General features: G+C 35.3%; 2 protein-coding genes across 5 annotated transcripts; one reads left to right on the plus strand and one right to left on the minus strand.

Moving 5' to 3' along the window:
- Positions 1–1006: 1006 nt before the first annotated feature.
- LOC112517968 (mRNA-capping enzyme-like) lies at positions 1007–13969 on the minus strand. 4 transcript variants are annotated; one of them, XM_025125431.1, is made up of 18 exons: positions 13891–13969; positions 12652–12836; positions 12076–12208; positions 10738–10889; positions 10495–10578; positions 10339–10401; positions 10096–10227; positions 9834–10004; positions 9245–9445; positions 8354–8403; positions 7463–7625; positions 6702–6839; positions 5108–5230; positions 4918–5016; positions 3878–3967; positions 3706–3790; positions 2684–2817; positions 1007–1966 (listed from the first exon to the last, which is right to left on the minus strand). In XM_025125431.1, the coding sequence occupies exons 2-18, from the start codon at positions 12763–12765 to the stop codon at positions 1829–1831; spliced, it is 2070 nt and encodes a 689-aa protein (XP_024981199.1). In that variant the 5' UTR covers positions 12766–12836; positions 13891–13969; the 3' UTR covers positions 1007–1828. The 4 variants fall into 4 exon arrangements, with proteins under 4 accessions (XP_024981199.1, XP_024981202.1, XP_024981200.1 ...); XM_025125434.1 differs by having other exon boundaries at positions 12652–12828; positions 13891–13960; XM_025125432.1 differs by lacking the exon at positions 13891–13969 and adding an exon at positions 13762–13882.
- Positions 13970–17678: 3709 nt separating this feature from the next.
- Positions 17679–24518, plus strand: LOC112517647 (small nuclear ribonucleoprotein SmD1a-like). Its single transcript, XM_025125011.1, has 4 exons — positions 17679–17766; positions 17884–17960; positions 23491–23682; positions 24324–24518. Exons 1-4 carry the CDS (start codon positions 17753–17755, stop codon positions 24383–24385), a joined length of 345 nt encoding a protein of 114 aa, XP_024980779.1. The 5' UTR covers positions 17679–17752; the 3' UTR covers positions 24386–24518.
- Positions 24519–24608: the final 90 nt, after the last annotated feature.

Here is a 24608-nt window from a genome sequence, read left to right on the forward strand (position 1 = left end):
ATATGTATAATTTCTGATTTCACTTCTGTTTGTGTTCCCAAGATTCCCTTAATTCTTCCTTCTCCTCCAGATCAAGTCTTCCATCATCAATCTCCACCCTCATCCCACCACCATCAACCACCGTCCACCACCACTCTTCTCTAAAATCCAACGTCCAAATCCACCTCTAAAATCGAAGCAAATATTCATCATGATGAAAACTACAGGGACAAAAATACCTTGATTCACGAGGATAAAAGGTGCACAACTACTGGTTTGCACAGGAACGAAAACACACAGTAGCGAAAACCCACAGGGAAGGAAAGCCTCTTGATTTGGATCTAATTTGGGTCGATTTGAAACCACCAGAGGCAATGGAGGGTGAACTTGATCGATTGAGACGATGAGGAGGGTGAAGTCGATCGAATGATGAAGTAGAAATCAGTTCTCTGGATAATTTTCAGGATTAAGAGGAAAATAAGTGGCTAGGCTATCACTTAATTTTTAAGAGGAAAATAAGTGATAAGTGGCTCTGAAAAAAAAAAAAAAACAAACGGTCTGAATTTCCTTATGTTTGACCGAATCAGACATAAGTGGTAAAATAAAAGCTTTTTAAAAAAAATAAACACCACCTAACTTATAGAAATAAGAACAAGAGTAACAATTAATTGTAAACTATAGAAATGAAAACTTTAGTTTCGGAAGCACAAAAACAAAAGTCAGAAATGAAAAAACGTAGTATACTCAAAATAAAATATATTCTTAAAATAAAAACCAATCTGTCGTCGGTTTATACACCCTATATTTGGTGGCCGGAGTAGCTGCCGAATCTTCTACTGGTACATGGACAACTGTGTGGACCTCTCAATGCTCTAACGCCCACAGCGAATATGAACCGAACTGTCTCACGACGTTATGAACCCAACTCACGTACCGCTTTAATGGACGAACAACCCAATCTGTTAAAACATACTACAGCCCCCAGGTGGCGAAAGTATTTTGCGGTTACATCGGTAATGCATTTACACAAATCAATACACACTATAGTTTTGGGCCAACTTATATAGATAAAGGACGAGAACATCAATAAATTGCTAACTACAAAATGAAAACCATAATTTCAAAAACACATGAACAAAAAGCATAAATCTTAACAACCCACAAGAACGAAAATCGTAGTTTATGGGAGAAAATGTATTGTCCAAATTGAAAACCAATCTACAGTATTTAGCGGTTACATCTGCTTTTTTGGACCATTTTCCCAATTTTTTTCGATATAAATAGTTGTTTTGAGTTCGGGGTGCATTCACACAAATCAAAACACTCTACGGGGGCGTTTGGTTAGCAGAATGATTTCTGAAGAAATGAAATCTGTCAAATGAATTGAAATCAGAAAAGAATCGGGATGAAATGTTATCAAGTGTTTGGTTGGCAAGAATGAAATATAATCTGTCTAATGAATTGAAATATGTCTGTTTGATTTGCAACATAATTGTTTTGAGTTTATAGAAATACATCTGGTCTCATAACACATTTTATCTAATACATGCTATTATCTCTATAAGTTGGTCCAAAATTCCAACCTCTTTAGAACTATAATACCTTCTAAACCTATAGCTACTCCAAAAACCAATTGATCGGTATCGAAATGATGGGCCGTGGTGGTCGGATAGTCATATGCCGCCAGAGCTCCTACCTATTGTACACAATTCTGCTAAACTGATCAAATTCGATGTCAGAGTCGTCTCGTTGTATGTATACAATTTCTTTCGAATTCATTAAAGTTTCAAACGCCGATTCTTGAACACCTGTTATGGTGGGTTACTCTTGTGATCGGGATATGGGTTTATTATTTGCGTCTACCGTTTTTCTCGAAGGTTCGGCAATCGGTTTTTATTCTGTCGGCATACATGGGGAGACGGATAATATCGTTGATCTCATTTAATACGACCTCTTCTGTGATGTTATCCTTGATGCTCCTCATAACCTATTATTGTGAAATTAGGAAGAGTCGGAAGTCAAGAAAATTGTGAAGTGTTACGTCAAGAACATGGTTAGTCAAACCAACGGGTCATTGGCCCGGTGGTCACCCATAAAGCCCGGCCTCCCGGTAAGTCAAAAGTGTTCAAAGCTCGCCAAATGTGATGTGTGTGCGTGGGTATTTACTGTATGTATATATATAGAATTAGAATTACGTGAGAAATCAAAACTTGATGAGAAGCGTAGTGAGAAATCAAAATTAATATGAAATGTTAAGATGTGCTAAAAGTACATTAACATGACAGCTTACGTGAACTTCGGCTTACGAAGTGTTTAAAACGCTTCTAACCGAAATTTGATTTCACTGAACCCAACCCTATATATTTTATATATGTGTGTGTATTATATATATATATAGGGGATTAAGTAAATGAGAACCACAAAAAGGTTGGAACTGTGAGAACCAGTTTTCATGTGTTGTTTCACACTGCCAAACAATTCATGTGAAAATATATTGTTGTTTCACTATGTGATTATTTTTAATATGCTTTTCTTGTTTCATATTTTGAAATAGCACAGTATTTCACATGCACTGTTTCACGATGTGAAACAACACATGAAGAGTGGTTCTAATGGTTCTCGACCTTTTTTGTGGTTTCATTTGATTATTCCCCTATATATAATATTTCAAAAAAACGTGGTTTGCGAATGAGAGGAATTGGACCTTCTTGAAGGTTATAAATTCGTTCGGTGTCGATTTGTCGGGCCGCATTCGCATAAAGACCCAAACGTCTTCCTCGGAATCCCATGAACACTCTATTATCTTCCCGGATAACGAAAATACATCTATTGATGGATCTACAACTCATAAACATGCGATCAACACATTGCAAGTGAAGGCAAATAGAAAAGAAGTCGTTTACTCTATCGTATTTTGTGCTACATTTCCCTATGTTCACAAACCAAACAAAAAACGAACAAACCCAATATTAACCCACTCAAAATCATGGTCCGAGAGGGGAGAAATGTGCGCATACCTGACATCTACCCCTAGAGAGTAGAGCGGATGTTTCTAGAAGATCCCTAGTTGTGTAACACTGTATGTTTGCTTCTGCACACATTCTTACCTATATGTTACTCGCATGTTTCATCTTTTTATTCTCCACGAGGGTTATCACGGGGACAACCTCTGTAGAGATAACGTCTACGTACATCTTATTCTCCCCAAACTCTATTTTTGCGTGTGATTTACCGGGTCCGTTTGGTTTTGGTTTAGCAGTTACTCTATATGTTTATAGTCGCCTTCTACGCAATGATTCACATGACCAAGACAAGACACATGAGGGTAAATAAAAAACAATAACATTTTTAACATTCCATTCTGTAGGGGCGGGTTCATTTGAAAACCACAAATATTTTAATAATCGTGAGAACCAATTATTCATGAAGTATTCATCGTAAATATCATGCATTTTCATTATTTATCAACCATTCATCAAGTATTCATGATGAATATCATAAACAATGAATATGCATAATATTCATCATGGATAATTCATGAATAGTTGGTTCCCATGGTAATCAAAATATTTACGGTTCCTAAATGAACTTTCTCCTCATTCTTTAAGTCCTCAATTATATGGTAAGAGGAGAAATGACGATGTGATTTAAAACATAGGTCAAACATGTGCATCTGATCAAATCATTCTTGAGGGCTAATGGAATAAAACAGAACAAATGACATACCTCTAAAAACAACACGATTTCCATCCATCGTTTTCCTTCTCCCACGCTCGTTCAAGCAAAGCATATGACGATTATTGTTTCCCACCTATCAATATATTCATTTGCTTCGTTAAAATTCCAACGAGGGACTATATAATTTTAATAAAAACTGACAAACGTGTCTTTTTACAACCTCGAAGAGAAAATCAACCGAGTTCATTTCTGGATACTTCCACTTCAATAGACCTTCATGTGTGCGAGGCACATATGGATCGTCCCAACCCTATAAGTAAAACCAACAGTTTCCACAAACGTGTTAACAAGTACGTAATGGAGACTATTCCACCAAAAAAACAATTAATCTTTACGTGCATAAAGGTGTGTTCAAGAGAAAACACCTAAAAAAGGGAGAACTATGGAACCCATCTGAACTATCCATCTATAATTCCGATGGTTGTGAATAATATGGACGGTTACATTTTGCCAAAACTAAATCCATGATTATAAGGAGGGTTACATTTGAATTTGGGCCATCTTTTAGATCCAACGGTTGGTAGGGGACCCTTGTTCTCCTTTTTTTGGGTTCTCTCTTGAACTTAGGGATGTAAACGAACCGAACGTTCAGCAAACCGTTCGTGAACCCTTAGGCAGAAAGTCTGTTTATGCTCATTTATTTAATAAATGAATGAATATGAAAAATGGTCCCATTCGTTCATTTACGTTCGTGAACGTTAGTTTATTTATGTTCGTTTACGCTTGTTTTCTATATAAATATATTTATATATTATGAATTAATATGTAAAAAATTAAATTTATAGAATTCTTTTTTTTATCCTTTCTAAGTTCACCCGGTTTTTCATTTTTTTATGTTATTTTTGAGGAACAAAATGATGAGTAATGGTCATTGCTTCTTTTTTTCATTCGTGTCCGTTCGTTTATGTTCATTTATGTTCGTTCGTTTAAAATCTTAACAAACATAAACGAACACGAACAAACACATTTTCTTAATAAACGAACAGGAATACAAAAAATTTGTTTGTTTAGTGTTCGTTCGTTTGCTCGGTTAAGTTAAACGAACGAACATGAACAAGCCTTCGTTCGTGTTAGTTTGGCTCGTTTACAGCCCTACGTTGAACCTACCCCTAGATGCATAATGTAGGAAACTAAATTTAAAAGCATGCCCATAACACAACCCAAAGACCATGAAAGTCCTGTAAAATCATCCATAATCACCTGAAAAATGAGACCATCCGATGCATGTGATAGGCGTGGAATGAACTCCTTTAGAAGCTTAGATACAGCCGAAAGTAGGTAAAAGTCTTTCCTTCTCACCTAAAATGTACCGATTTTTCAAAATGAATCATAAACACAAAAAAACCCATTGAATCAAGAGCTAATGTTAACTGATGGCCTTGAAACATACCCTGAATGGTTCCAAGTCATATCTGTAGTACGGATTTCTACTCTTGAACAAACGATCTCGCTCGCTATTTCGAGGTTTAATAACTTCATTCTCGAGTATCATCCACCTTTCGCTAAAAGGACGCTGCAAGGACATTGACAATCCAATGTTGAGCTTCATGTAGAGTATCTTAGCAAAAGAATTACAAACACAAAAATCTCAACAACCCAATAAACGCGCTCATTAACAATCCGATGTTAAGCTTCTAGTAAAGCAAACCAAACCAAACCAAACGACCCCAGTATATCACACCCGGAGGTGGGGTTAGGGAAGGCGGGTAAGATGTGCATGACTTCTACCTAAGAGCATCTCCAACAGCTATGCTAAAATAGAGATTTTGGAGATTTAGGGTATATTTTTGCTCTAACATCTATGCTATACTGTATGCTAAAATAGAGAAATGAAGAGTGTAGAAATCTCCAAATTTGGAGAAATCTCTAAAACTCCATATTAAGAGACAGAAATAAAATTTAATTCTTTCACACCAATAGGAGACATTGAAACCAAGTGTTTAGGATAGAGAGATAGCATTTTATTAAATGTATCGAATATTCTAATAATAAAGTCCGTGGTAGAATTGCTAAAATAGAGTAGTTGTTGGAGTTAGATGTAATTTTTTAGAGACTTTAATTTTCGCTACTCTATTTTAGAAAAAGTATATCATAGCTGTTGGAGATGCTCTAAAAGAGTAGAAGTTGTTTCCTTGACGACCCTCGACCAGTGAAAAGTGTGAAAAAGAGAAACAAATGTGATAAAAAAATGAAAAGCTAGATAAGAGTAGCAATAGCAATAAAACTAAAAAGAGGGACAAATATGCTAAATTTTGAGACACTAGATATGAGTAAGCAACAACAATATATAGAAGAAAACCATAACCAAGGTGTGAGAACTACAACCCCCCCGAACAAAGTTAAGTTTTAGGTAACCAAACTGCCGACTCACTACCCCTATCCCCTATCCTCTACCTCTCCAGCTCCTATCTCCTATCTAGAACCCCACCCCTAGTCTACTACCTTAGTCTTGCGGTCTCCAATAACTCCTATCATAGGTCATGTCCTCAAAAATGCCTATAGCTGCCAGAGTATGTTAAACTTCCATTATCATCCCTATTTTGCACGTGATATAAACCAACTTAACCACTATTATCTAAGCAATAATACTATCGCATAAAGCAAAATCATGGGCGACAAATTGGTTAGTTTGTGACACAGGGTTGGATTCCAGTGAGAATGGAAGTTATGGTAAGAAGAGATCTCTACCCTTGGATCAATCCTAATTGAAGATCAACACTAATGTGGTGCACCGAGATGCACCATATAAATTCCCGTGAGAAGCGCAATTCATGGGATGGAGGTGCGATTAAAAGTGATCAAGGGTTCAAATCCTTTCTTACGCTTCTCACCTTAACTCTTATTCTCACAAGCGATCCTTCGTCTTGTGACACAAGTGTCATGTTCTAAAGAACTTTTAGTTATGAACTATGGAACTCATGTATCATAATACGACCTAGCCAACTAGTCACATGATACAAAAAGAAGAGGAAAAAGGGTTTTACCTCTATGAGTGATACTTTGTTGATTGCTATCAGATCATATATGAGATATCTCCTTTCCTGCTTGTGTGTGCTCGGGTCCGTATCAATTATCATTTCGCCATCAAGTAAGGTGTAGTGATGAGTGTTTATGGCTGCACTCTAACGGAAAAACGTTTCAGATGCAAGCTCATCAAGGATAAGAACATATGAAAGATGCTGAAAAAGGAATGCAACAAAGCTTGGATTTCTTTTCTCAATCAATGTATTAAAGTTTCAAAATTTCCTATTTTTTAACCCATTTTGACCGGTAACCTGCTCCTCTTGTAATATTTGATGGTGTGGATACCCGTTTACGAAAGGGTTATGAAAGAAGTGGAAGATAATCTTGACATCCATGTCATCAAATGTTAAATGATCAACAAGTTACCGGTCAAAATGGGTAAAAGAAATAGGAAACTTTGAAACTTGGTTACATTAAATAGGAAAAGTTGAAGCCTTGTTACGTTTATTGAGAAAAAAAATCTTTGTTTAGCGTTTGTTGCATTTGATGCATTTTGCCTATTGATAGTACCTCATTCCATATCAAATTAATCCTATCTCACACATTTTAGGACCTCCTTATTGATTTATATAAAAGCTTTGGGACAAAATGTTGAGCGTGGAGAAACATTATCCCAGAAAAATGGACCAAGTTATATGATGGACCAAGAAGTTCCTTAATGCGGAAAAATAGTTTTAGATTTGATATGGGACAGATGGAGTATATTCTAATTGCATACTACCTCACTAACACTTCTACATGGAAACCGCAACTCAACGCTTCGAAATTGGAAATTTCTATCAATAAGATAACATCCATTCCAAGTTATTAACATCATATAGCGTGTTCCATCGGCTTTCCATGTGGCATAATAGTAACGTTGCCTCAAGAGCTGTAAGTTGTCCCTGGATTAGGGAAATCAACAGTATAAGAACTTTGAAGAACATTATACTGCATACCCTGAATAGGAAGCTTGTGTGTAGAACACCAAAACATGTTTCTATTGTCACTTGGCTAGCATATTTTACAAGAATTTTACTGACATAAGTACGTATGTAATACGATTGTAGCATTTCATGATAAAGTACTTGATGTTTAAGCAGCACTCAGGTAAATGTTTATGGATTTTACCGTCAAAATAGCAATCAATGCTGATGAAAAATGTCACATTTTAGGGCTGAATTGACTGAGAAATACATGCTCTAAAGTTTTTATTCAAATAAGCAGAAACGGACATAGACATAAATCTAGATGAATCAGACAAAGGGGCCATTTACCCAAACACTTACCTAGTACGCGCTTACCAGTAAAATTCAACACCATCACTTACCGGGTAAGATTTTATTCCACAAAAACGGAATTGTATGCAACAATTTACCCGGTAAGCGCTAACCATAGTAAGAGTCGTCGCCCTCACTTACAGGGTAAGACTTTCGGTCCTTGTCTTCGCTCTTACCGGTTGAATTATTGATCCTTGTCATATTCATCCGGTAAGGTAATATGACTTGGTAAGCGCTTACCCGGGTAAGCATTTGGTAAACGGCCCCAAATTCACACATGAAATAAAGCTAAATCATGTATTTCTTGAAAAGGAAAAAAGAAGATGATAAGAAAGTGAACATTAAAATTGCACCTGCTAAGAGAAACAGGGTGTGATCCTGGAAATTGTGGCTTTCCTCGGCCCTGAAGATTAAAGAAAAAAAGAAGGAAAAAGAGTAAAGTTCACCTCCAAGGAAACAGATCCATTTCTTCCTGTATTACTAACCCAGGATAAATATAACAAGTAACCAAGTCATATATCACTTAGACTCTCACGATTAGGGATAAAAAAACAAGAACAAAATCAGTTTAAGATGACAGATTACAACTCTAGATAGTGTGAACCAAACCAAACAAGCCCAGTATACCCACCCGGAGGAGGGGTCAGAGAGGGGTAATACATACACAAACAAAACTTCTACCTCAAAAAGTAGAGCGGATGTTTCCTTGAAGATCCTTGGCTTGTGAAGTGTGCCAAAGATAGAAAGGCATATAAGATAAATTTTGAAAAGCTAGGTATGAGTAAGCAATAACATACAAATTTGAGCAGGCACAAAAAAAACATAATCAAGGTTAAGAAACTGCAAAACCGTGGTCTAACTTAGGCCTTTGGTAAATGGTAATCTAACTAACGACTCACTAAGTGTCTGTTTGTTAGCAGCTTAATGAGCTTAATGGGATTCACAACTTATAACTATACATGACTGTCTGGTAGTGGCTTAATGATATAGAAAGTGGCTTATTCAGAAAGCCAAGTTTTTTTTCCAACCCTGCCCCTCCCAATTAAAAAACACGCTCCTTCCATCTATGAAAAAACTCTTCCAAACAAAATTCTTCCCAATCTATATAGACAGAATAATCTACATTGACTGGTGTAACACTGGAACATCAAGCTAAAATCGAAGACAAACAGATAGCACTACTCTGTCTAAAATCAAAATGTTGTGAAAACACATCATAGATAGAAGTGTCCCAAGATACTTACCCGTACATTCAACTTAAGAGCTTGATTGCAGAACTGCCTCATTGTCTCTATCTGATTATATGGCACATTATCTCCCAATATATCATCATTTGTCATCTCGCTTGGTACCATAGCATTTGCAACCTCACCTGCTCCCATGGCATTTTCCATCTCACTTTCACCGAACAAATTTGTCATCTGGCCTGCTTGCACGTCATTGTCCTGCAAACTCTTATAATTAGAAGATCTAGTACAAGGGTGAGACTTTCCATCACAAAGACACCAATTTCCAAACTAAGGGGTTGTTTACCAACACAAATTGAGTAAGCGCTAACCAGGCAAGAGGGTGGTCTTGGCAAGCACGGACCAAGTCAGAAAGCAACTCCCCCCTTACTGGGTCAGCATCTCGATCAGCATATTTGTGGGTCGGAATGTGTTGGTAAACAACATTCCTTGTTACCAGGGAAGCACCTCTTATTCAGTACGAGGCAGTCAGAAGATAGTAGACAATCCCTAAGTTCTAAAGGCATTCTATCCAACTAATGTTTCCACACAGAATAAAATGATATCAGGAGCTATCTTCCATCCCAATAACATCTGGATTACATACCTGTAAACCAGCAGTTGCATCATCATCCCGATCAGGTGACCTCTTCCATTCTGGGGTTTGTGGGCAGACACAAGTTATAGGCTTTTGTTCACCGAAAATATCGTATAGATCATCAATGTAATCTTGTTTGTAAATCCCTGGAGGACGTGCTTCAGAAAATCTATTTATCGCCTGCATGTGTTACAAACGTACACAATTTCAAACTTTATTTGTTTAAAGAGAGACCACATAGGAGTTCTCCTTAACTAGTCAAATCACCTACCTCCGTGACGGAAAGTGATTCTGCCCGTATAAGAAAATGAACAATCATATATCCTGTCCGATTATGGCCATGTGTACAATGGACAAAGACATACTTATTTGAATGAGCATGTTGGGAATTGAACCGGGTCACCTAGTAAACATAAATACAAATGTCAGTAACTACCATGAATACCAAAATGCTCAACAACAAAAAGAAGTATAAAAGGTAAAAAAAGAAAAAAGTGGACATATTTCTCACTACCTCCTGCATAAAATTTTCGACAGCCTCATTATCAGGCACTGCATCCCTTCCTGCGCACCTGATCTGGCATTTGAAGAAGTGATTGAGAAATTTAATGAACGGGTTTTATTGTGAACGGTTATAACATGACCAAGAAGTAGGTACTGATTCTCTTACCTTAACATATTCAATACCTTCTTTCGTCCAATCTGACTCGCGATAGTACCGATTAGTGTTTGTTAGATCTATTACTAAACCTAGCTGAAAGGATGGTATAAAATTTCTTAAGTAACCTGGTAAACATAAAATTAGAACAATTATAGGTATATAAACATATAAATAAGAAACTTCACAATCCTATACAAACAGAAAGAAATGCCTTGGCATGCTAAAGAAGAACCTTATAAGATCAGTACTTACTTCTCTCCCTAAACGCCGTTGCTGACGAATCGCTTGTTGAGGGGAGTATCTTTTATCAGAAGTAACCTTGTCATTGAAAGACTCACCGAGAGGGACTTTTGAAGGTATAAGAAAACTGACTGCATCCCCATATGGAGGGCAGTCCAACCAACCTACAGGGAGAAGAAGAATGGTCTATAAATTACTAAAGAAGAAGTAACAGAGAATGGGAAGATAAACTGGCTACTGAGAAGATGAAGTAATGGCAAAAGAAAATTCCGGTTTGCTTCACTATAAAATATAACCCAACAAGCCAGAAATCTGAATCACCGAGATTCCCTCTCACTAGCCTGAGTAGGCTGTGTAACAAGATCGTCTGTTTTACTAAATGACTAGCAACAACTATACGAGGTCACGAGCCTATGACACGATCTTAAAATATTTAAAGGATCAAATCCAATTTGTATCTAGAAAGCAAGGGGATTTCTTTATCGTCTAAATCGAGAAAAAGAGGAATGTTATTGAATATATATATATATATATATATATATATATATATATATATAGATACTATATTATAAAGCATTTGACAAAACTTTTAAAATATATATATATATATATATATATATATATATATATATAGATACTATATTATAAAGCATTTGACAAAAACTCTTAAAAACCATTTTTTTATACATGAAGAACCATTTATTATGCATATTACTTAAAACTCAAGATTACAAATAAAATGTGCGTAAGTACAACTTATTAAAACATCATGTTTGAATTAGTGTAACTAACTTCAAATAAACATAATCAAATACAGGATAAATATTTCCTTTTGAATATAAAAAAACTAAAATATAATTAGAATAATCATTGAGTTCTAACAAAATACTTAACTATTATCTTTATAAAAAATTATATTATTAAACCAAAAATAAATTACTTCGTTATTAGATCTAAATTAAATTATAAAAAAAAATTGAATTCAAAAAATTACACAAAAAACAAGAACATTTAAATAGTTAATTTGATACTAATATTGATATTTTTATTTTCGAAATTTTATGATATCTTCAAATTTATATTTTATTCAAAAATAAAAAACATTCTCTTTCTCAAAACCACATAAAAACCGTATTAAAACATTTACTAGGACGGAATAAAACGAAACATTAAAATCGATATATATCTCGCTGCATTGCACGAGTACCCTTCTAATATATATATATAACTGAAGGTGTTTAAGAATACATGTCTATGCTAATTGCTAAAAGAACACATACGTGTGCAAGCACTCCTCACACAAGGAATATACATCCTCAATTTAGACAATGAGCATAACTCAAGGCCTACCTGGGGGAAGGCTATTCCGGTCATAGAATTCATTGTCTCTACTTTGGAATCCCTGACTACGCTTGGATGGCTGGGACATATGCATTGGGTCCACATCCACATATCTTCTTTTTGATCCCCCATTCCTTCTATCCTGAGACTCAAAACACTTGAGATCAGCTGTCAGAACTATAAGAAACATGACACTAAACTAGTAAATTCAAAACACAAAATAAATCCATGTCAAGTCAATTGTCCAATGCAAGTGTGACTATCGATAAATACATCGGTATCTTAAAGAAAGCAAGAGACAAATTATTGGATCTTAATTTTGTTGCACATCAAAGGAGCTTGAAGCCTATCATATTCAAAGGAAGGCACCGTACGATGCACATCATTAAATTTTGCCTCTGATGACTAAACTTTAACCTGATTTAATGATAAGAAATTAATATAAAAAAATGTATTGAATTATGCTTTCTTAAGCGCACAAAATAAGTATAGAAAAAACAGGTAACCAAGAATTCATATAACTATACAAAATGTCCTACATGAATATGCATATGTATAGCAAAAGAAAATTATAGAGACTAATACTTGGTCCATGGTCTGAAGGCCGGTCAATCTTTCTTGTCCAGCGAACTGAGTTTTTACAGTATCTGAACGTATCGAGTCATCTTCCTCTGGTAAAGGAGAGGCATTCAAGTCCATGTGTTGATTCCCCACATCCACAGAAAGCTTTGGTGATATGTAGATCCAACTACTCGGGAAGAACTGAAATTCTAGAACACCAAAAGCTCGATCAACAATAACATACCAGGCATCACAAACTACAACTTCTAGCATAGTGTGGATTACAAACAAACTCATAACAAAAAGCAAATAGTTTATGGAGCTGGGACATGCCTTTCTTAAAAGAAAGTGGGAGTGCTATATTTGAAGGGGTAAATTCATTTGAGAAACATAAGTATTTTGAGAACCGTGAGAATTAACTGTTCGTGAATTATTCATAACGGATATCATGAATAATGAAAATGCTTGTATTTAGCTATATTCATCATGCATTGTTGGTTAACGGGGTTCTCAAAATATTTAAGGTTCCTAAATTAACTTTATATTGGTAATGCTATAAAGCTAGACACTCATGTTGATTCCAACCAACCATGAACTCCCACTTATAAATTGATTGAAACAGTTGCCCTTGATCTTGGAAAGAAAGGTTCTTAGCTCAGCTGTCAAGCCAAGTTAAATAAAACTTTCAAACACAAGACCATTTTTCTTCATAATAAACCCTCTTCATCGCACTTTAAGTCTCTGTATCATATGATGATGTGTGTACACCTTCTCAAACCAAGTTAATTAAGTACTTTCAAACACAAGACCATTTTTTCATGATAAACCCCCTTTACCCAATATAATTGATCATTTCGCTCACAACTTAAAAGTTAAGAAAATCACTTTTGTTTTGATATGTATGTGTCAGGAACAGACAATACACCCAAATTCAATAAAAAAAACTTTATGTTTATAATCAATTAAACCCTTTACCCCCTCCCCACCCCCAAATTGCCTACAAAAAACGAGCCATTTCATTACACCATGCAGCAAAACAGTTGTTTAATTTGAAAGCCACAAAGCATAAAGAAAGTTCGTAAGAAAAGTAAATGAATTCAAGATTCCAATCGAAGAACAGAGTTGTATACATACAGATACGTATATACACAAAACAATGATGAAGATCAACTACGATTGGAAGGTTTCTATGAAATCCAAAACGATTCAGTAGCTAGATCAATCAAAAGAACCAAGAGAGTAGATTGAATAACACCAGCGCACCGTGAAATTGGATACTGGATTCGGCTTTGGAGGAATGTTTTTTTAGGGTTTTTTTGCCCGCCAGCCGAACTGGTATGTAAATATAGGGGCGCAAACGTATAAAACTGACAATTAAAAACCGCCTATATAACGCGATCCGTGTAACGTCGTCGTTTTTCTGCGTCTTACCTAAGTAAACGTTTGACTGAGCCGGTAGTAGTCGACGGCTACAGCCTACTGAGCCAGCTACAATAAAATCATCGGCTCGATATAAATGGCGTATGTCAATAACATAATCTGTCAAATAATTTGAAATGAAATTCAATTCTCTTTTATTTTGTAATAATGAGAATGAAATTTATCGGAATATTTTTATTGTTTATTATTTAGGGTTGGTTTCGGTGAGAATAAAAGTTATGACTTGTTTGTTATTTGAAAAAAAAATTATCGACCTCTTATGTCTGATTTATTAAGAGGTAAGGTCCTTCAGATTTTTTGGTTTTTTCAATTTTTTAGAGGCATTTACATCTTATTGTTCTCCAAACTCACCTCTTATTTGTCTCTTATTGTTCTCAAAACATTTAGCAACGACGTTTCTCAATCGATTAACCTTAATAGATCTTTTCTCTCAATTGATCATCACCAAATCGATCCTTACATCTTTCAATTGGTGTGCTTTAATATGATTTAAACGTGTTAAATATCATTAATGACATATTTTCGTTCAAATAGTGTTAATTATATAATTTAAATATAATTTTTTTAATGATGGTGAATAAATATGTGAAATTGTGTAATAAATTCAACATTATAATTTTTAATTGGTGAAATGGACAATTTTAACAAATTCAAAAAGTAATCAGTTTACAAAAACAAACAGTCTTATTGGTTCATATTTCAGACTTTAGCATCAATTCTTATTAATCATAAGTGAAATAAAACTTCAGACTTTAGCTTCTCTTAAAAACAAACAACACCTTAAAGTAAGAAGTATAAGAAGAAATCTTTAGCCTTGGATGCACGTTAGGATGAGATACACGAGATGCACCGGTATCAAGTGTCATTCATGAGTGGTTTTGAGATTAAATGTGATCAATGATTCAAATCCCCTTTAACGCTTCTCATGTTAACTCGCATTCCTACACGATCCTTCGCCTTATTACCTGGGTTAGATTCCAGTGAAAATAAGAGTTAAGGTGAGAAGCATAAGGAGAGATCTCCACACTTTTTGATGTACATTGTGATGGGATGCGATAATCAATCCCCGTATCAAAATGTTATTCATGGATGAGTTTGAGATTAAAGGTGATCAAGGGTCCATAACCTTTTTTATGTTTTTCATCTTAACTATCTTTCTCACATGATCCTTCTCCTTGTCACCTAATGCATAAATACTACGTATTAATGATAGTATTAATTGGTGTTGGTGGCAACGGTTGTAGTGGTGACAACACTTATGGCAGTCGCGGATCAAAAACTTAGGTGACCTGGGACCTTAAGTGTACAACAATTCGAAACCGAATAGCTCATCCGAACCAAAACGGTTTACGGGTTAAATTGCCTGGTTAACCAAGTAAGGTGACCTTCAATTTCGATTATCTTTTACCATTTCGGCAAACCAAATAGCAAATTATATTATCATTTAAATTTATATATTTTTCCTAAATGAATTGGTTTAAACATTTATAAAAATAACATTATGTGAATTGATTTATTTTATAATGTTATTTTTAAGCTACGAAAACAAGAAATTGAGACATATTTAACAAAACCATCAACCAACGTTATCATTGTAGCATGATTGTAAGAACTAAGCGGTAACAATACACAAGAGAAACGAGTGTCAAGCGAGGAAGTGGGGGATTTTGTCAAAACGGACTGGATCACTGGAGGAACCGTTGAAAGTGACTGTAGAGGGGGCGGGGGGACCTAGCACATATAAGAGTAAAAAAATAAACTTTACCTATATTATTTTGAAAATTTGACATTTGAGTGGGGCCTCCCCCCACTGCTACAGCTAGGTCCGTCACTAGCTGATGGCGATGGTGGTGGAGGTGTCGGTAATCATGGTAGTGGTGACGGCAATGACAGTAACAGTAATAGCAGCAGTGGTGATGACAGTGATAACCATTGTCATGATTAAAACGGATAGGTTTAGAGCAAATACAAGACCATAGCGGTCTTTCTAGAATAGACATAATGAAGTGGAATTTCAACTCCTTATTAAAACCTAAATTGTTTAAATTCCAACATATATGTAATTGGAATTATGTGTTAAACCTCAAAAAATGAACCAAACACATGCATAAATTTTGATTAATTGAATTAACCGTACCATTTCAACGAATCAGGGGTTGTTTGACAGTTACTGAATAGTTTGGTGCCGAATGATTAAGTGGTCAAAATGATGAATAGGTTCTCATGATATAGTGCAAAACGATATATAATTGTTTATAATGAAATTAAGGTCATAAATGGTTAAGAGAGACACATGATGCAAAATCATTAAGAGGATTTTAGAACTATTAAGAAACAAAGTTTTTTTTTGCTAAATAAGATTCACCTCTTAATGAAAATATTAAAAGGTAAACAAACAAACCCCAAATGTCAAATAATAATATTTTTTAAAATAAAAACAATGTAGTTTTTATGATTTTTTTAGTCAAAAGTATATTCATTTCTTTATAAAATACAACTGTAAGCTTCTTTACGAGATCAAAGTGAAAATTTTTACATGCAACAAATTTAATACTGTTATTTATTAATTATGCATCAAACTAAATGCTACATTTAATTGGAAACAACAAGATTTGAAGGTGCACGGAAAACCCAAGTAGCAAGTATCGCTTTAAGATTTGAGCGAAACGATTTTTGACCAATCTTTAATATTGGGTCCTCCCCACCCTGGGGCCAGGACCGATTGAACCGGTTATGGCCCAATAATTCATGACCGATTATACTATTTATGGAATGTCAAGCCCGACTCATAACCCAAATCGGTTATGGTTAGGCTTGATTCTTACAATTTTTTTATGCATTATATTACAAGTTTTTAATGATTTTACTAATATTTGTATTTTTTTATTTATTTAAGTTTTTAAAGGTTTTCTATTTAAATGTATTATTTAAAATGTATTTCGATACTAAATTTCAAAAATTATAATTATAAAACATTTTTATGCAAAAAAGTATTTTTTTTTTTGTAAAAATAAGTTTTTTAATATCCGAGGCTAGACCCGGAGCAGATTTGGGACCGGCCAGATGGAACCAAGACCGAGACCAGTATCTTGTCCTAGATTGGTCATAGATTTTTTGGTTGAAGTCTGGATCGGCTGACCCAGTATCTATAAACTGTATTTGAATGATCCAATTAGGTATCTTAAAGTGTATTTCAATAAGATATTGAAAAAAAAAATCTTCAATTGGCCCTTAAAATGGGAGGTTTGGTTTAGAGATTGTTTTTTTACCTCTTAATAGTTTCACAAAGAGATAACGCATCCGAATTGCTAATAGGTGAATCTTGTTTGACAAAAAAAAGTATGCATCTTATTCTGAATGATTTTGTATCTTGGGCCTTCATTAACCATTTAACCCTAATTTCTTTATGAATGATTATCAAACAATTATATTTTATTTTACACTATTAATTTTTTTACATCAAATTATTCGGCAACTGATAAACACTCTCTTTAGTTCCAAAAGATATTGGGCCCTTCAAATGGGCTGGCTGATGGCAATGGCCCAAAAAGTTAAATAGCAACGATAAAACTACCATCCTCTCGTCACTCGTGCCAAAGCCCTAAAACTGCAAAACCCTCATCTCCCCCCTTCACGTTCTCCGGCAAATTGTAAATCCTCGGTCTCTTCTTCATTCTCACCGGCAATGAAGCTCGTTCGGTAGGTCTTAACGTTACCTGCGTTTTTGTTTACACTATTCCGAGAATTGGAGGTTTCTCTTACGATTATGTGATGTCTTTTATTTTCTTTCGTTTTTGGTTGATTTTGATTGAACAGGTTTTTGATGAAGCTGAACAACGAGACAGTTTCGATCGAGCTCAAGAATGGAACTGTTGTTCACGGAACAATCACAGGTTTCTATCTGTTTCTTCACTCATTTTACAGTAATTAGTTACTGAAAATCGTGCATTTTACGGTTTCATATAGTCATGCGTTGAATTTACTTCGTTATTAGTGTTACCGGAACAGCCATTGATCGTTGTCTTTTTTGTGTTGAATCCTTTACAAAGTAATGGACGTTGTTCGATATTTAAACATCGTGTTCGTCCAAGAACGAGTCTATCATGTTATTGTAGGCTTCATAGTGATTAGGTTTCAGCTCGTGTTTGGAATGCAAGGTTATAACTCGCTTAGTAGGTTCCTTTTGCGTCTTATATTTCATATGGTTGTTTGGAGGCTGTAAGATGTTAAATAGACTTGTTCAGAAGCATAGAACAATATCCTGTACACATAACTTCACATTGTCTAACCAAATCAAATTCTCTCTTGACGAGCAAGTGTTTCCATAATCTTCTTCTGTCCGAAGAAATGATTCATCTATTGTCTCTCGAACCATGATAATATTATTTATCAAAAGGGTAAAAATAGAAAAGGTTGTGGTTCTTCGTTATAACTACATAATCCTTTTAGGAAGCATGTAGGTTTCATATATTTCAGTGCAGTGGTGTGCCAGTAAATGTTATATGCAAATTTGATGTTAAGATTTGAGACATATGGCAAGTTCGAGTTGGTTTCTTTAGGTATATGTCATGTCAAGTTGCACATGTATTGCTTCTTAAATAGGTCTGGGAATTTGACAAATAAATGTTAAATGCCAGTTTAATATAGACAAGAGCCAATAAGAGTATGCGTAAGAAAACATTAGCGGAATTAAAATTATTAGGGATCATGGTTGCAAAAGGTCGTCAGACGTCCTCCACTCAACTAGTGGCTGAGGCAGTATGAAGGGCCATATGAATAAATATATCACATGCATATCGGCATATGAGGAGTACAAGCTTGAAGGTAGGAGTCACAAACCCACTTTTTGCTCTCGCCCTTTCCTCTTATCACCTCCACTGCCATCCTGGGGATCAATCCAATGGACGTCTTAAATTATGATGAGCTCGTTGATATTTTTGTGTGAACATTTATGGAAAGTTGCTTTAGAATTGAATGACCAATAATGTTTGGTGTGGGGAGTATTAAAAGTTTAGTTACTCATACTTGAAGCATCAATAATTATACCATACCTTTCAAAAGATGACTATAAGGGGTTTTACTTGAAGAAATATTAGTTTAATAAATAATGCCTGTACTGGATGCTGCTAGATTGTAGTTATCAAAGCGCTACTACTAGTCACGGCGGTAGCCAACTGCCACGTGCTCACGACGGCATGTTGTTTGTGCGACTATCATTTAATGCATGCCATTTATGTGTATGGCGCTAAAAGTTATCTACCATTTGAATGCATACTACACACCAGGTAATGTTTATTGTCTACACCTTAAGAGTTAATACACATTATATAATAGTATTTTAAACCCATTAAAACAAGTCAACATTTAATAGCACCATAATTTTGTTCCTTTTCGATCTTTTATTCAAAACGTTTATTATTTTTCAAATACATAAAATATGTTGCTTTAATCCAGTAACAATTAATGTTTCTGCTTGTAACTTCTATTCAAACAAAAATGATGATGGTCCCACCACTCGCTAGTCTTAGCACTCACTCACTCAGTAGTAAATGCTTCATCAAATTGGTTGATGAATCATCTACAAACTCTCTTTGATTGCCTAAAAAACCGTGTTGCTTCTTTTACCGATTCACGTGTAGACAGTATGCATATAAGAAATATATGCACAGTTTACACACCTACGAACTGAAAATTTATAACAGTGATACATGCGTATACGCAAACAAAGTGAGGGTGCTGTAAGCAGGGAAATAAATGATGGAAGAGGGACAATAGATGAATCATAGTGGTATATGACGTTATGTCAAAGAGAAAAGTTCAATGCCTATCTTTTCTTCCTCATTATTTTCATTTGCTTGTACATTTTCATTTTTATTCATGGTGATCTGGTGGGTTATTGGATGCGATTTATTGGAGTTAACTAATAGTGTTGCTACACGGATCTAGTCAATTGCCTTGCATATGTTCACATGGCAATTCATATAACCTATATTATCGCCAGGAGCGACACCATGATAACTAGGCACTAGATTTACTAAATTAAATGACAATATTTTTACAATCTAATTACAACTAAAATAGAGGCATGTTTTAGTTTGTTGGACATTGCGCCTTTGCTTGTCCATACACCAATCCATTATTCTAACTCGTATAGATCAATGTTAACTTTTATGGCATAATACACGATTTACATCGTAGGTGCTTTAGTAATTTTTGATGAAAGATTGACCAGAACCTTGCTATTTGAGCATGGAGTGTAAATTGGGCAGCGTCTTTGATTTTTTTTTGGGAGGGTGGCAAATTTAGACAAATTATAGTACATAGGAGGGCTGCCGGTATAGCATACCAATTTAGTCAGTTAATTATTATCATGTAATTAGAAACATATAAAGATAAATGCTGCCGGTTTTAAATGCCAAACGTCAACAATGTCGGCAAGATTTACAGCTGCATAAAAGAACCCAAAGTTGCACTGTCACGGTCACAGAGAAGTCTCTGTTGTGCCTTGTCTTAGTCATGAAGTAGAACAACGGTTTCATAAATTGACCATATCATGTTTTGATCTTATTCTTAATCCAACCATGCTTTTTATGTATGCTCATTAATGTTAGTCATATCTGGACCTTGGCCACAAAGCCTGTTATACGATGCCTTTATCATACAGCTTGCCTAGAGATTAGGTTAGCATTCTGGACCAAATATGTGGCTTTTCATGGCTATGGTTTTAATTCTTGAAATGTTACTTGAACAGTTTTGTACAAGTAATTCATTTCTTTGGGTGTTAAGCGACTGCACTTGCATGTCTTGTATGAGTATTTATTCCAATAATGCTGCATCATGCTTTCAAATAAAACATGCAAAATGCCACGGTTGCCTTCTGTGACAAGTCCTATGTTATTAAGGTTTTGCTTTTAGAAGCCCATATTTGTGCTACATCTTATTAAAGTAGGTTTGCTCTCCAAACCTATAGCCTGGTGATGTGATTTGAAGTTCAAATTTTATTCAAGGCAAATAATGCCATTTGGTGTCTGTTTTTTGACACTGAAATATCAGTCAAATGTCTTGCGCAATTTTTCATTCATGTTATTCTTTCTAAGACCAAGATGATAATGGTATACGTTAGAGGATGGTGTTTTTAAGTATTTCATATATTGTCTTTTTTTCAATCTTAACATAACTGATATCTTTCACTTTTGATCCTTCAGCTTCAGCAAAGAAGTGATTTTGTAACACCTAGTATTTTTACAAGTGCAAGAAAAAGTAAATAAAAACATTTGTTTTAGCAATGGAATTTGGAAATGGACTTTGCAAGATGATAATTACTTGTAAGATTGGCCGGTCAATAAATTGATCAATTAAATTGTTCAAGTACATGGAATAGAACTTGAAGGGACCAGTGCATAGGCATTGATATCTCACTTAATAATTCTTGAAAATGCTTTTTTTTATAATCTATCGAGTGTTTTCTTAAGTATGTGGGCATTGAGATTGGCTAAAGCAGTAAAGAAGTGTAATTATAAAATTGAGTTGTATGGTATAGAACTAGCGTACAATACTTTTCATTTCATGGGACAATATAGAAATAAGTTTCTTTGCGGTAATTTGCTTTGAACCAATGTTAGTATGGATAGGAGCTCAGAAGTTGTACTATTGGTTCTATTTCAAGAGTATCATAGGAAAAATAGTACTTGCCATCTTTAACTTTGGTTAGGTGTTAATGGCTTTGTATCAATTGATGTTTGTAACTTAAATGATATTTTGGTATTAAATTTCAGTTTTCTTTTAGTCAAATTGCTGAGCACCAATGGATTAGGAGTTCCAAAGTTAATTTAAGCTATTACTTTTTAGAAAATTTATAGTAACATAAGCTTTTGCATTTTCAACTTTTGACTTTTTAGGATTTTTGTTGTTGTTGATGTTTGTTCAATTACATTGATCCCTGGTTTTCTGGGCTATTTTTTTCAAAAATCCAAAATCCCCTCCAGTCACCAGCTTTAGGTCGGGAGTCCAGAGGGCCACCTGATCATCCCTTCCATTTGGCGGCCGAGGACTTCCTTCCAGAAGTCATTCAAGATGGTAGACAGATTGTCATAGGATTTCCCTTCCATCAACTATTACTGGTGTGAGACCTGTAGGCTCCATGCTGGTGTTTCTTCATCTCTTTGCACATCCGGTCCTAGTCTCTGGTGAAATTCTTCTATTGGTAGTTTTCTCCAAATCCCTTGATAAATCTCATGAATGGTGTCTCAATTCTATATCCAAGCTCTGCTGCCACGACATAACAAAAAGTTCCTTCTGGACAGCCATTGTCACTGCAATTCTTTTCCAATGTGCATTTGGTACACGAGACAGGACGTGATATGACATACCAAAAACTTGTCCCATATTTGGTGCGATATTAGACTGGAACAGGACATGAATGAATGAGACAAATGCATTTTTTGTCACACAAAAATAGGTGGAACAAAAAAGAGGGAGATGGACAAGATTTATAAATTACTAAACTACCCATTTCAAATTAAACCCCTAAAATTTTGCATAGTCCTTTCACCTGCCTACCTCACTTTCGAGTTTCGTCCTTCCACTCCTATAGCCACCCTCAATGTCAACTTCAAATCCATAGCAGTTTCAACAAATCAATGGCAGTTTCAATGTTTCAGCTTTAGGTGTGAACTTCACGTAGCAATATAGCTTTGGAGGGCTTCTGGCCTCCCTGCAATTGTATTAGATGCTATCAATACAATTTCAATCTTTGCCTAAATAGGTTATATATCCCCCTGATATTGGATAAAAAGGCACTGTATGGTGTAAATTTGAGGAAGTCAGTGCCATAATCAGTGTTAGGAGGTCCCCAAATGGTGCAAAAAACTGTGAGATTGACTCCAATCAGATGATCTTAAAACTGGTAGATAATGATGTCAAGTTGCCGACCATGAGTTTAAATTTTGCGTAATTGCTGGCAGTTATTAGATACGGATGTGTGGTGGACACTTTTCAGAGTTCTAGAATGCTTTGTGTGGGGTGGGGTCCTTTTCACGTCTTCTATTGGGGTTTACCATTTCACTTTGGGATGATTATTATCTACCAAGGGCTTGTCCTTTATTCATTCGACTTGTAGATAGTTAATATAACGTTTGACCGATGATCAAATCTCTTAAACGCCCTTTAAAAAGACGACATAAAGAAACTTTTGGACTCTGCAAGGATGTAAACCGGAAACATACATTTCTGTATTTTTGGTGCTTGCTTTTCACAGTCGACAAATCGGTAACTAGGATACAGACCACTTGTCAAACACTCAAATTTCATATATCTACGTACCCATAATTTGAACTACTTTTGAAACTCAAAAGACGACAAAGCTTGTTTTCACCAATCTTGAATTCTGACCTAAACTTTTATCTTACATGGCTGGGTTTGCAGGTGTGGATATTAGTATGAACACTCACTTGAAGACGGTTAAACTTACCCTTAAGGGAAAGAATCCAGTGACCTTAGATCACTTGAGTGTTAGGGGAAACAACATTCGATACTATATCCTTCCCGACAGCTTAAATCTCGAGACTCTGCTGGTCGAAGAAACGCCTAGGGTCAAACCAAAGAAACCAACTGCAGGTATTCATAAATCTCAATCTGACAACAAACTTCCTTTTAACCATAAGGGTCGTTGGCCCAGCGGTATCCGTGGAGGTCAATGGTTCAAGCCCAAGGATTTAATCGAGCCGAGTCCAGTCGAGTAGGAGGTTCTTCAAGCTCGGCTTGAGTAAATAATACTAAAGCTCGAGCTCGAATAACTTTTTCAAAGTAAGGCTCGAGCTCGAGCTCGAGCTAGAATATTTTTGAATTATCGAGCTCGAGATCGATGCTTGTTTATGGGCTTGAACTCGCGACGATTAACTCGTTTATTGGCTTGAGGTCGATAAATTTTTATATTTTTATTTAATGGTTAATGAACTTATGAGCATGTTAGGTTCGAAAAAATGTATGTTTGAATGACTCGTTTGGACTTGAAAATTTTAATTGATTTTTCAAACAAGCCGAGCCGAACATTGGTTTTTACGAAACTCGGCTTGTTAAGTTAAACCGAGTCGAATATTTTGTGTTCAAGATCGACTTAATTTGGGACGAACTAAAATAGAAATATTGACATTTATTTCGGGACAAAATGAATATATACTTTAAAAAAAATGTACTTATCGTTTAGAAAGCTAAGGTCAAGTGGGTATGACATACGTATTCGTTATAAAATATTTCAGGGAGACCGATGGGACGTGGAAGGGGACGTGGGCGCGGGCGCGGTCGTGGCCGAGGTCGTTGATTCTCTCTCGATCGTTGTGATAACTGGTTTTGTAAACAGTTGTATTGTTGGAGAGTTGTTGTGATAATGCTCTTAATATGGATGTGATGATCATTTTGCAAGTTACTTTCTCTTAGATGCCATTTCTCGTTGATACTGATTTCTACAAATTTAGGTTGTAATTTCATTATTTCTACAAAGTTAGAGCATCTCCAAAAAATTAGATTTTAGGAATTTTGGTCAT

Source organism: Cynara cardunculus (genome assembly GCF_001531365.2).
Source record: "Cynara cardunculus var. scolymus isolate 2C chromosome LG 9, CcrdV1, whole genome shotgun sequence".
Lineage (NCBI taxonomy): Eukaryota > Viridiplantae > Streptophyta > Magnoliopsida > Asterales > Asteraceae > Cynara > Cynara cardunculus.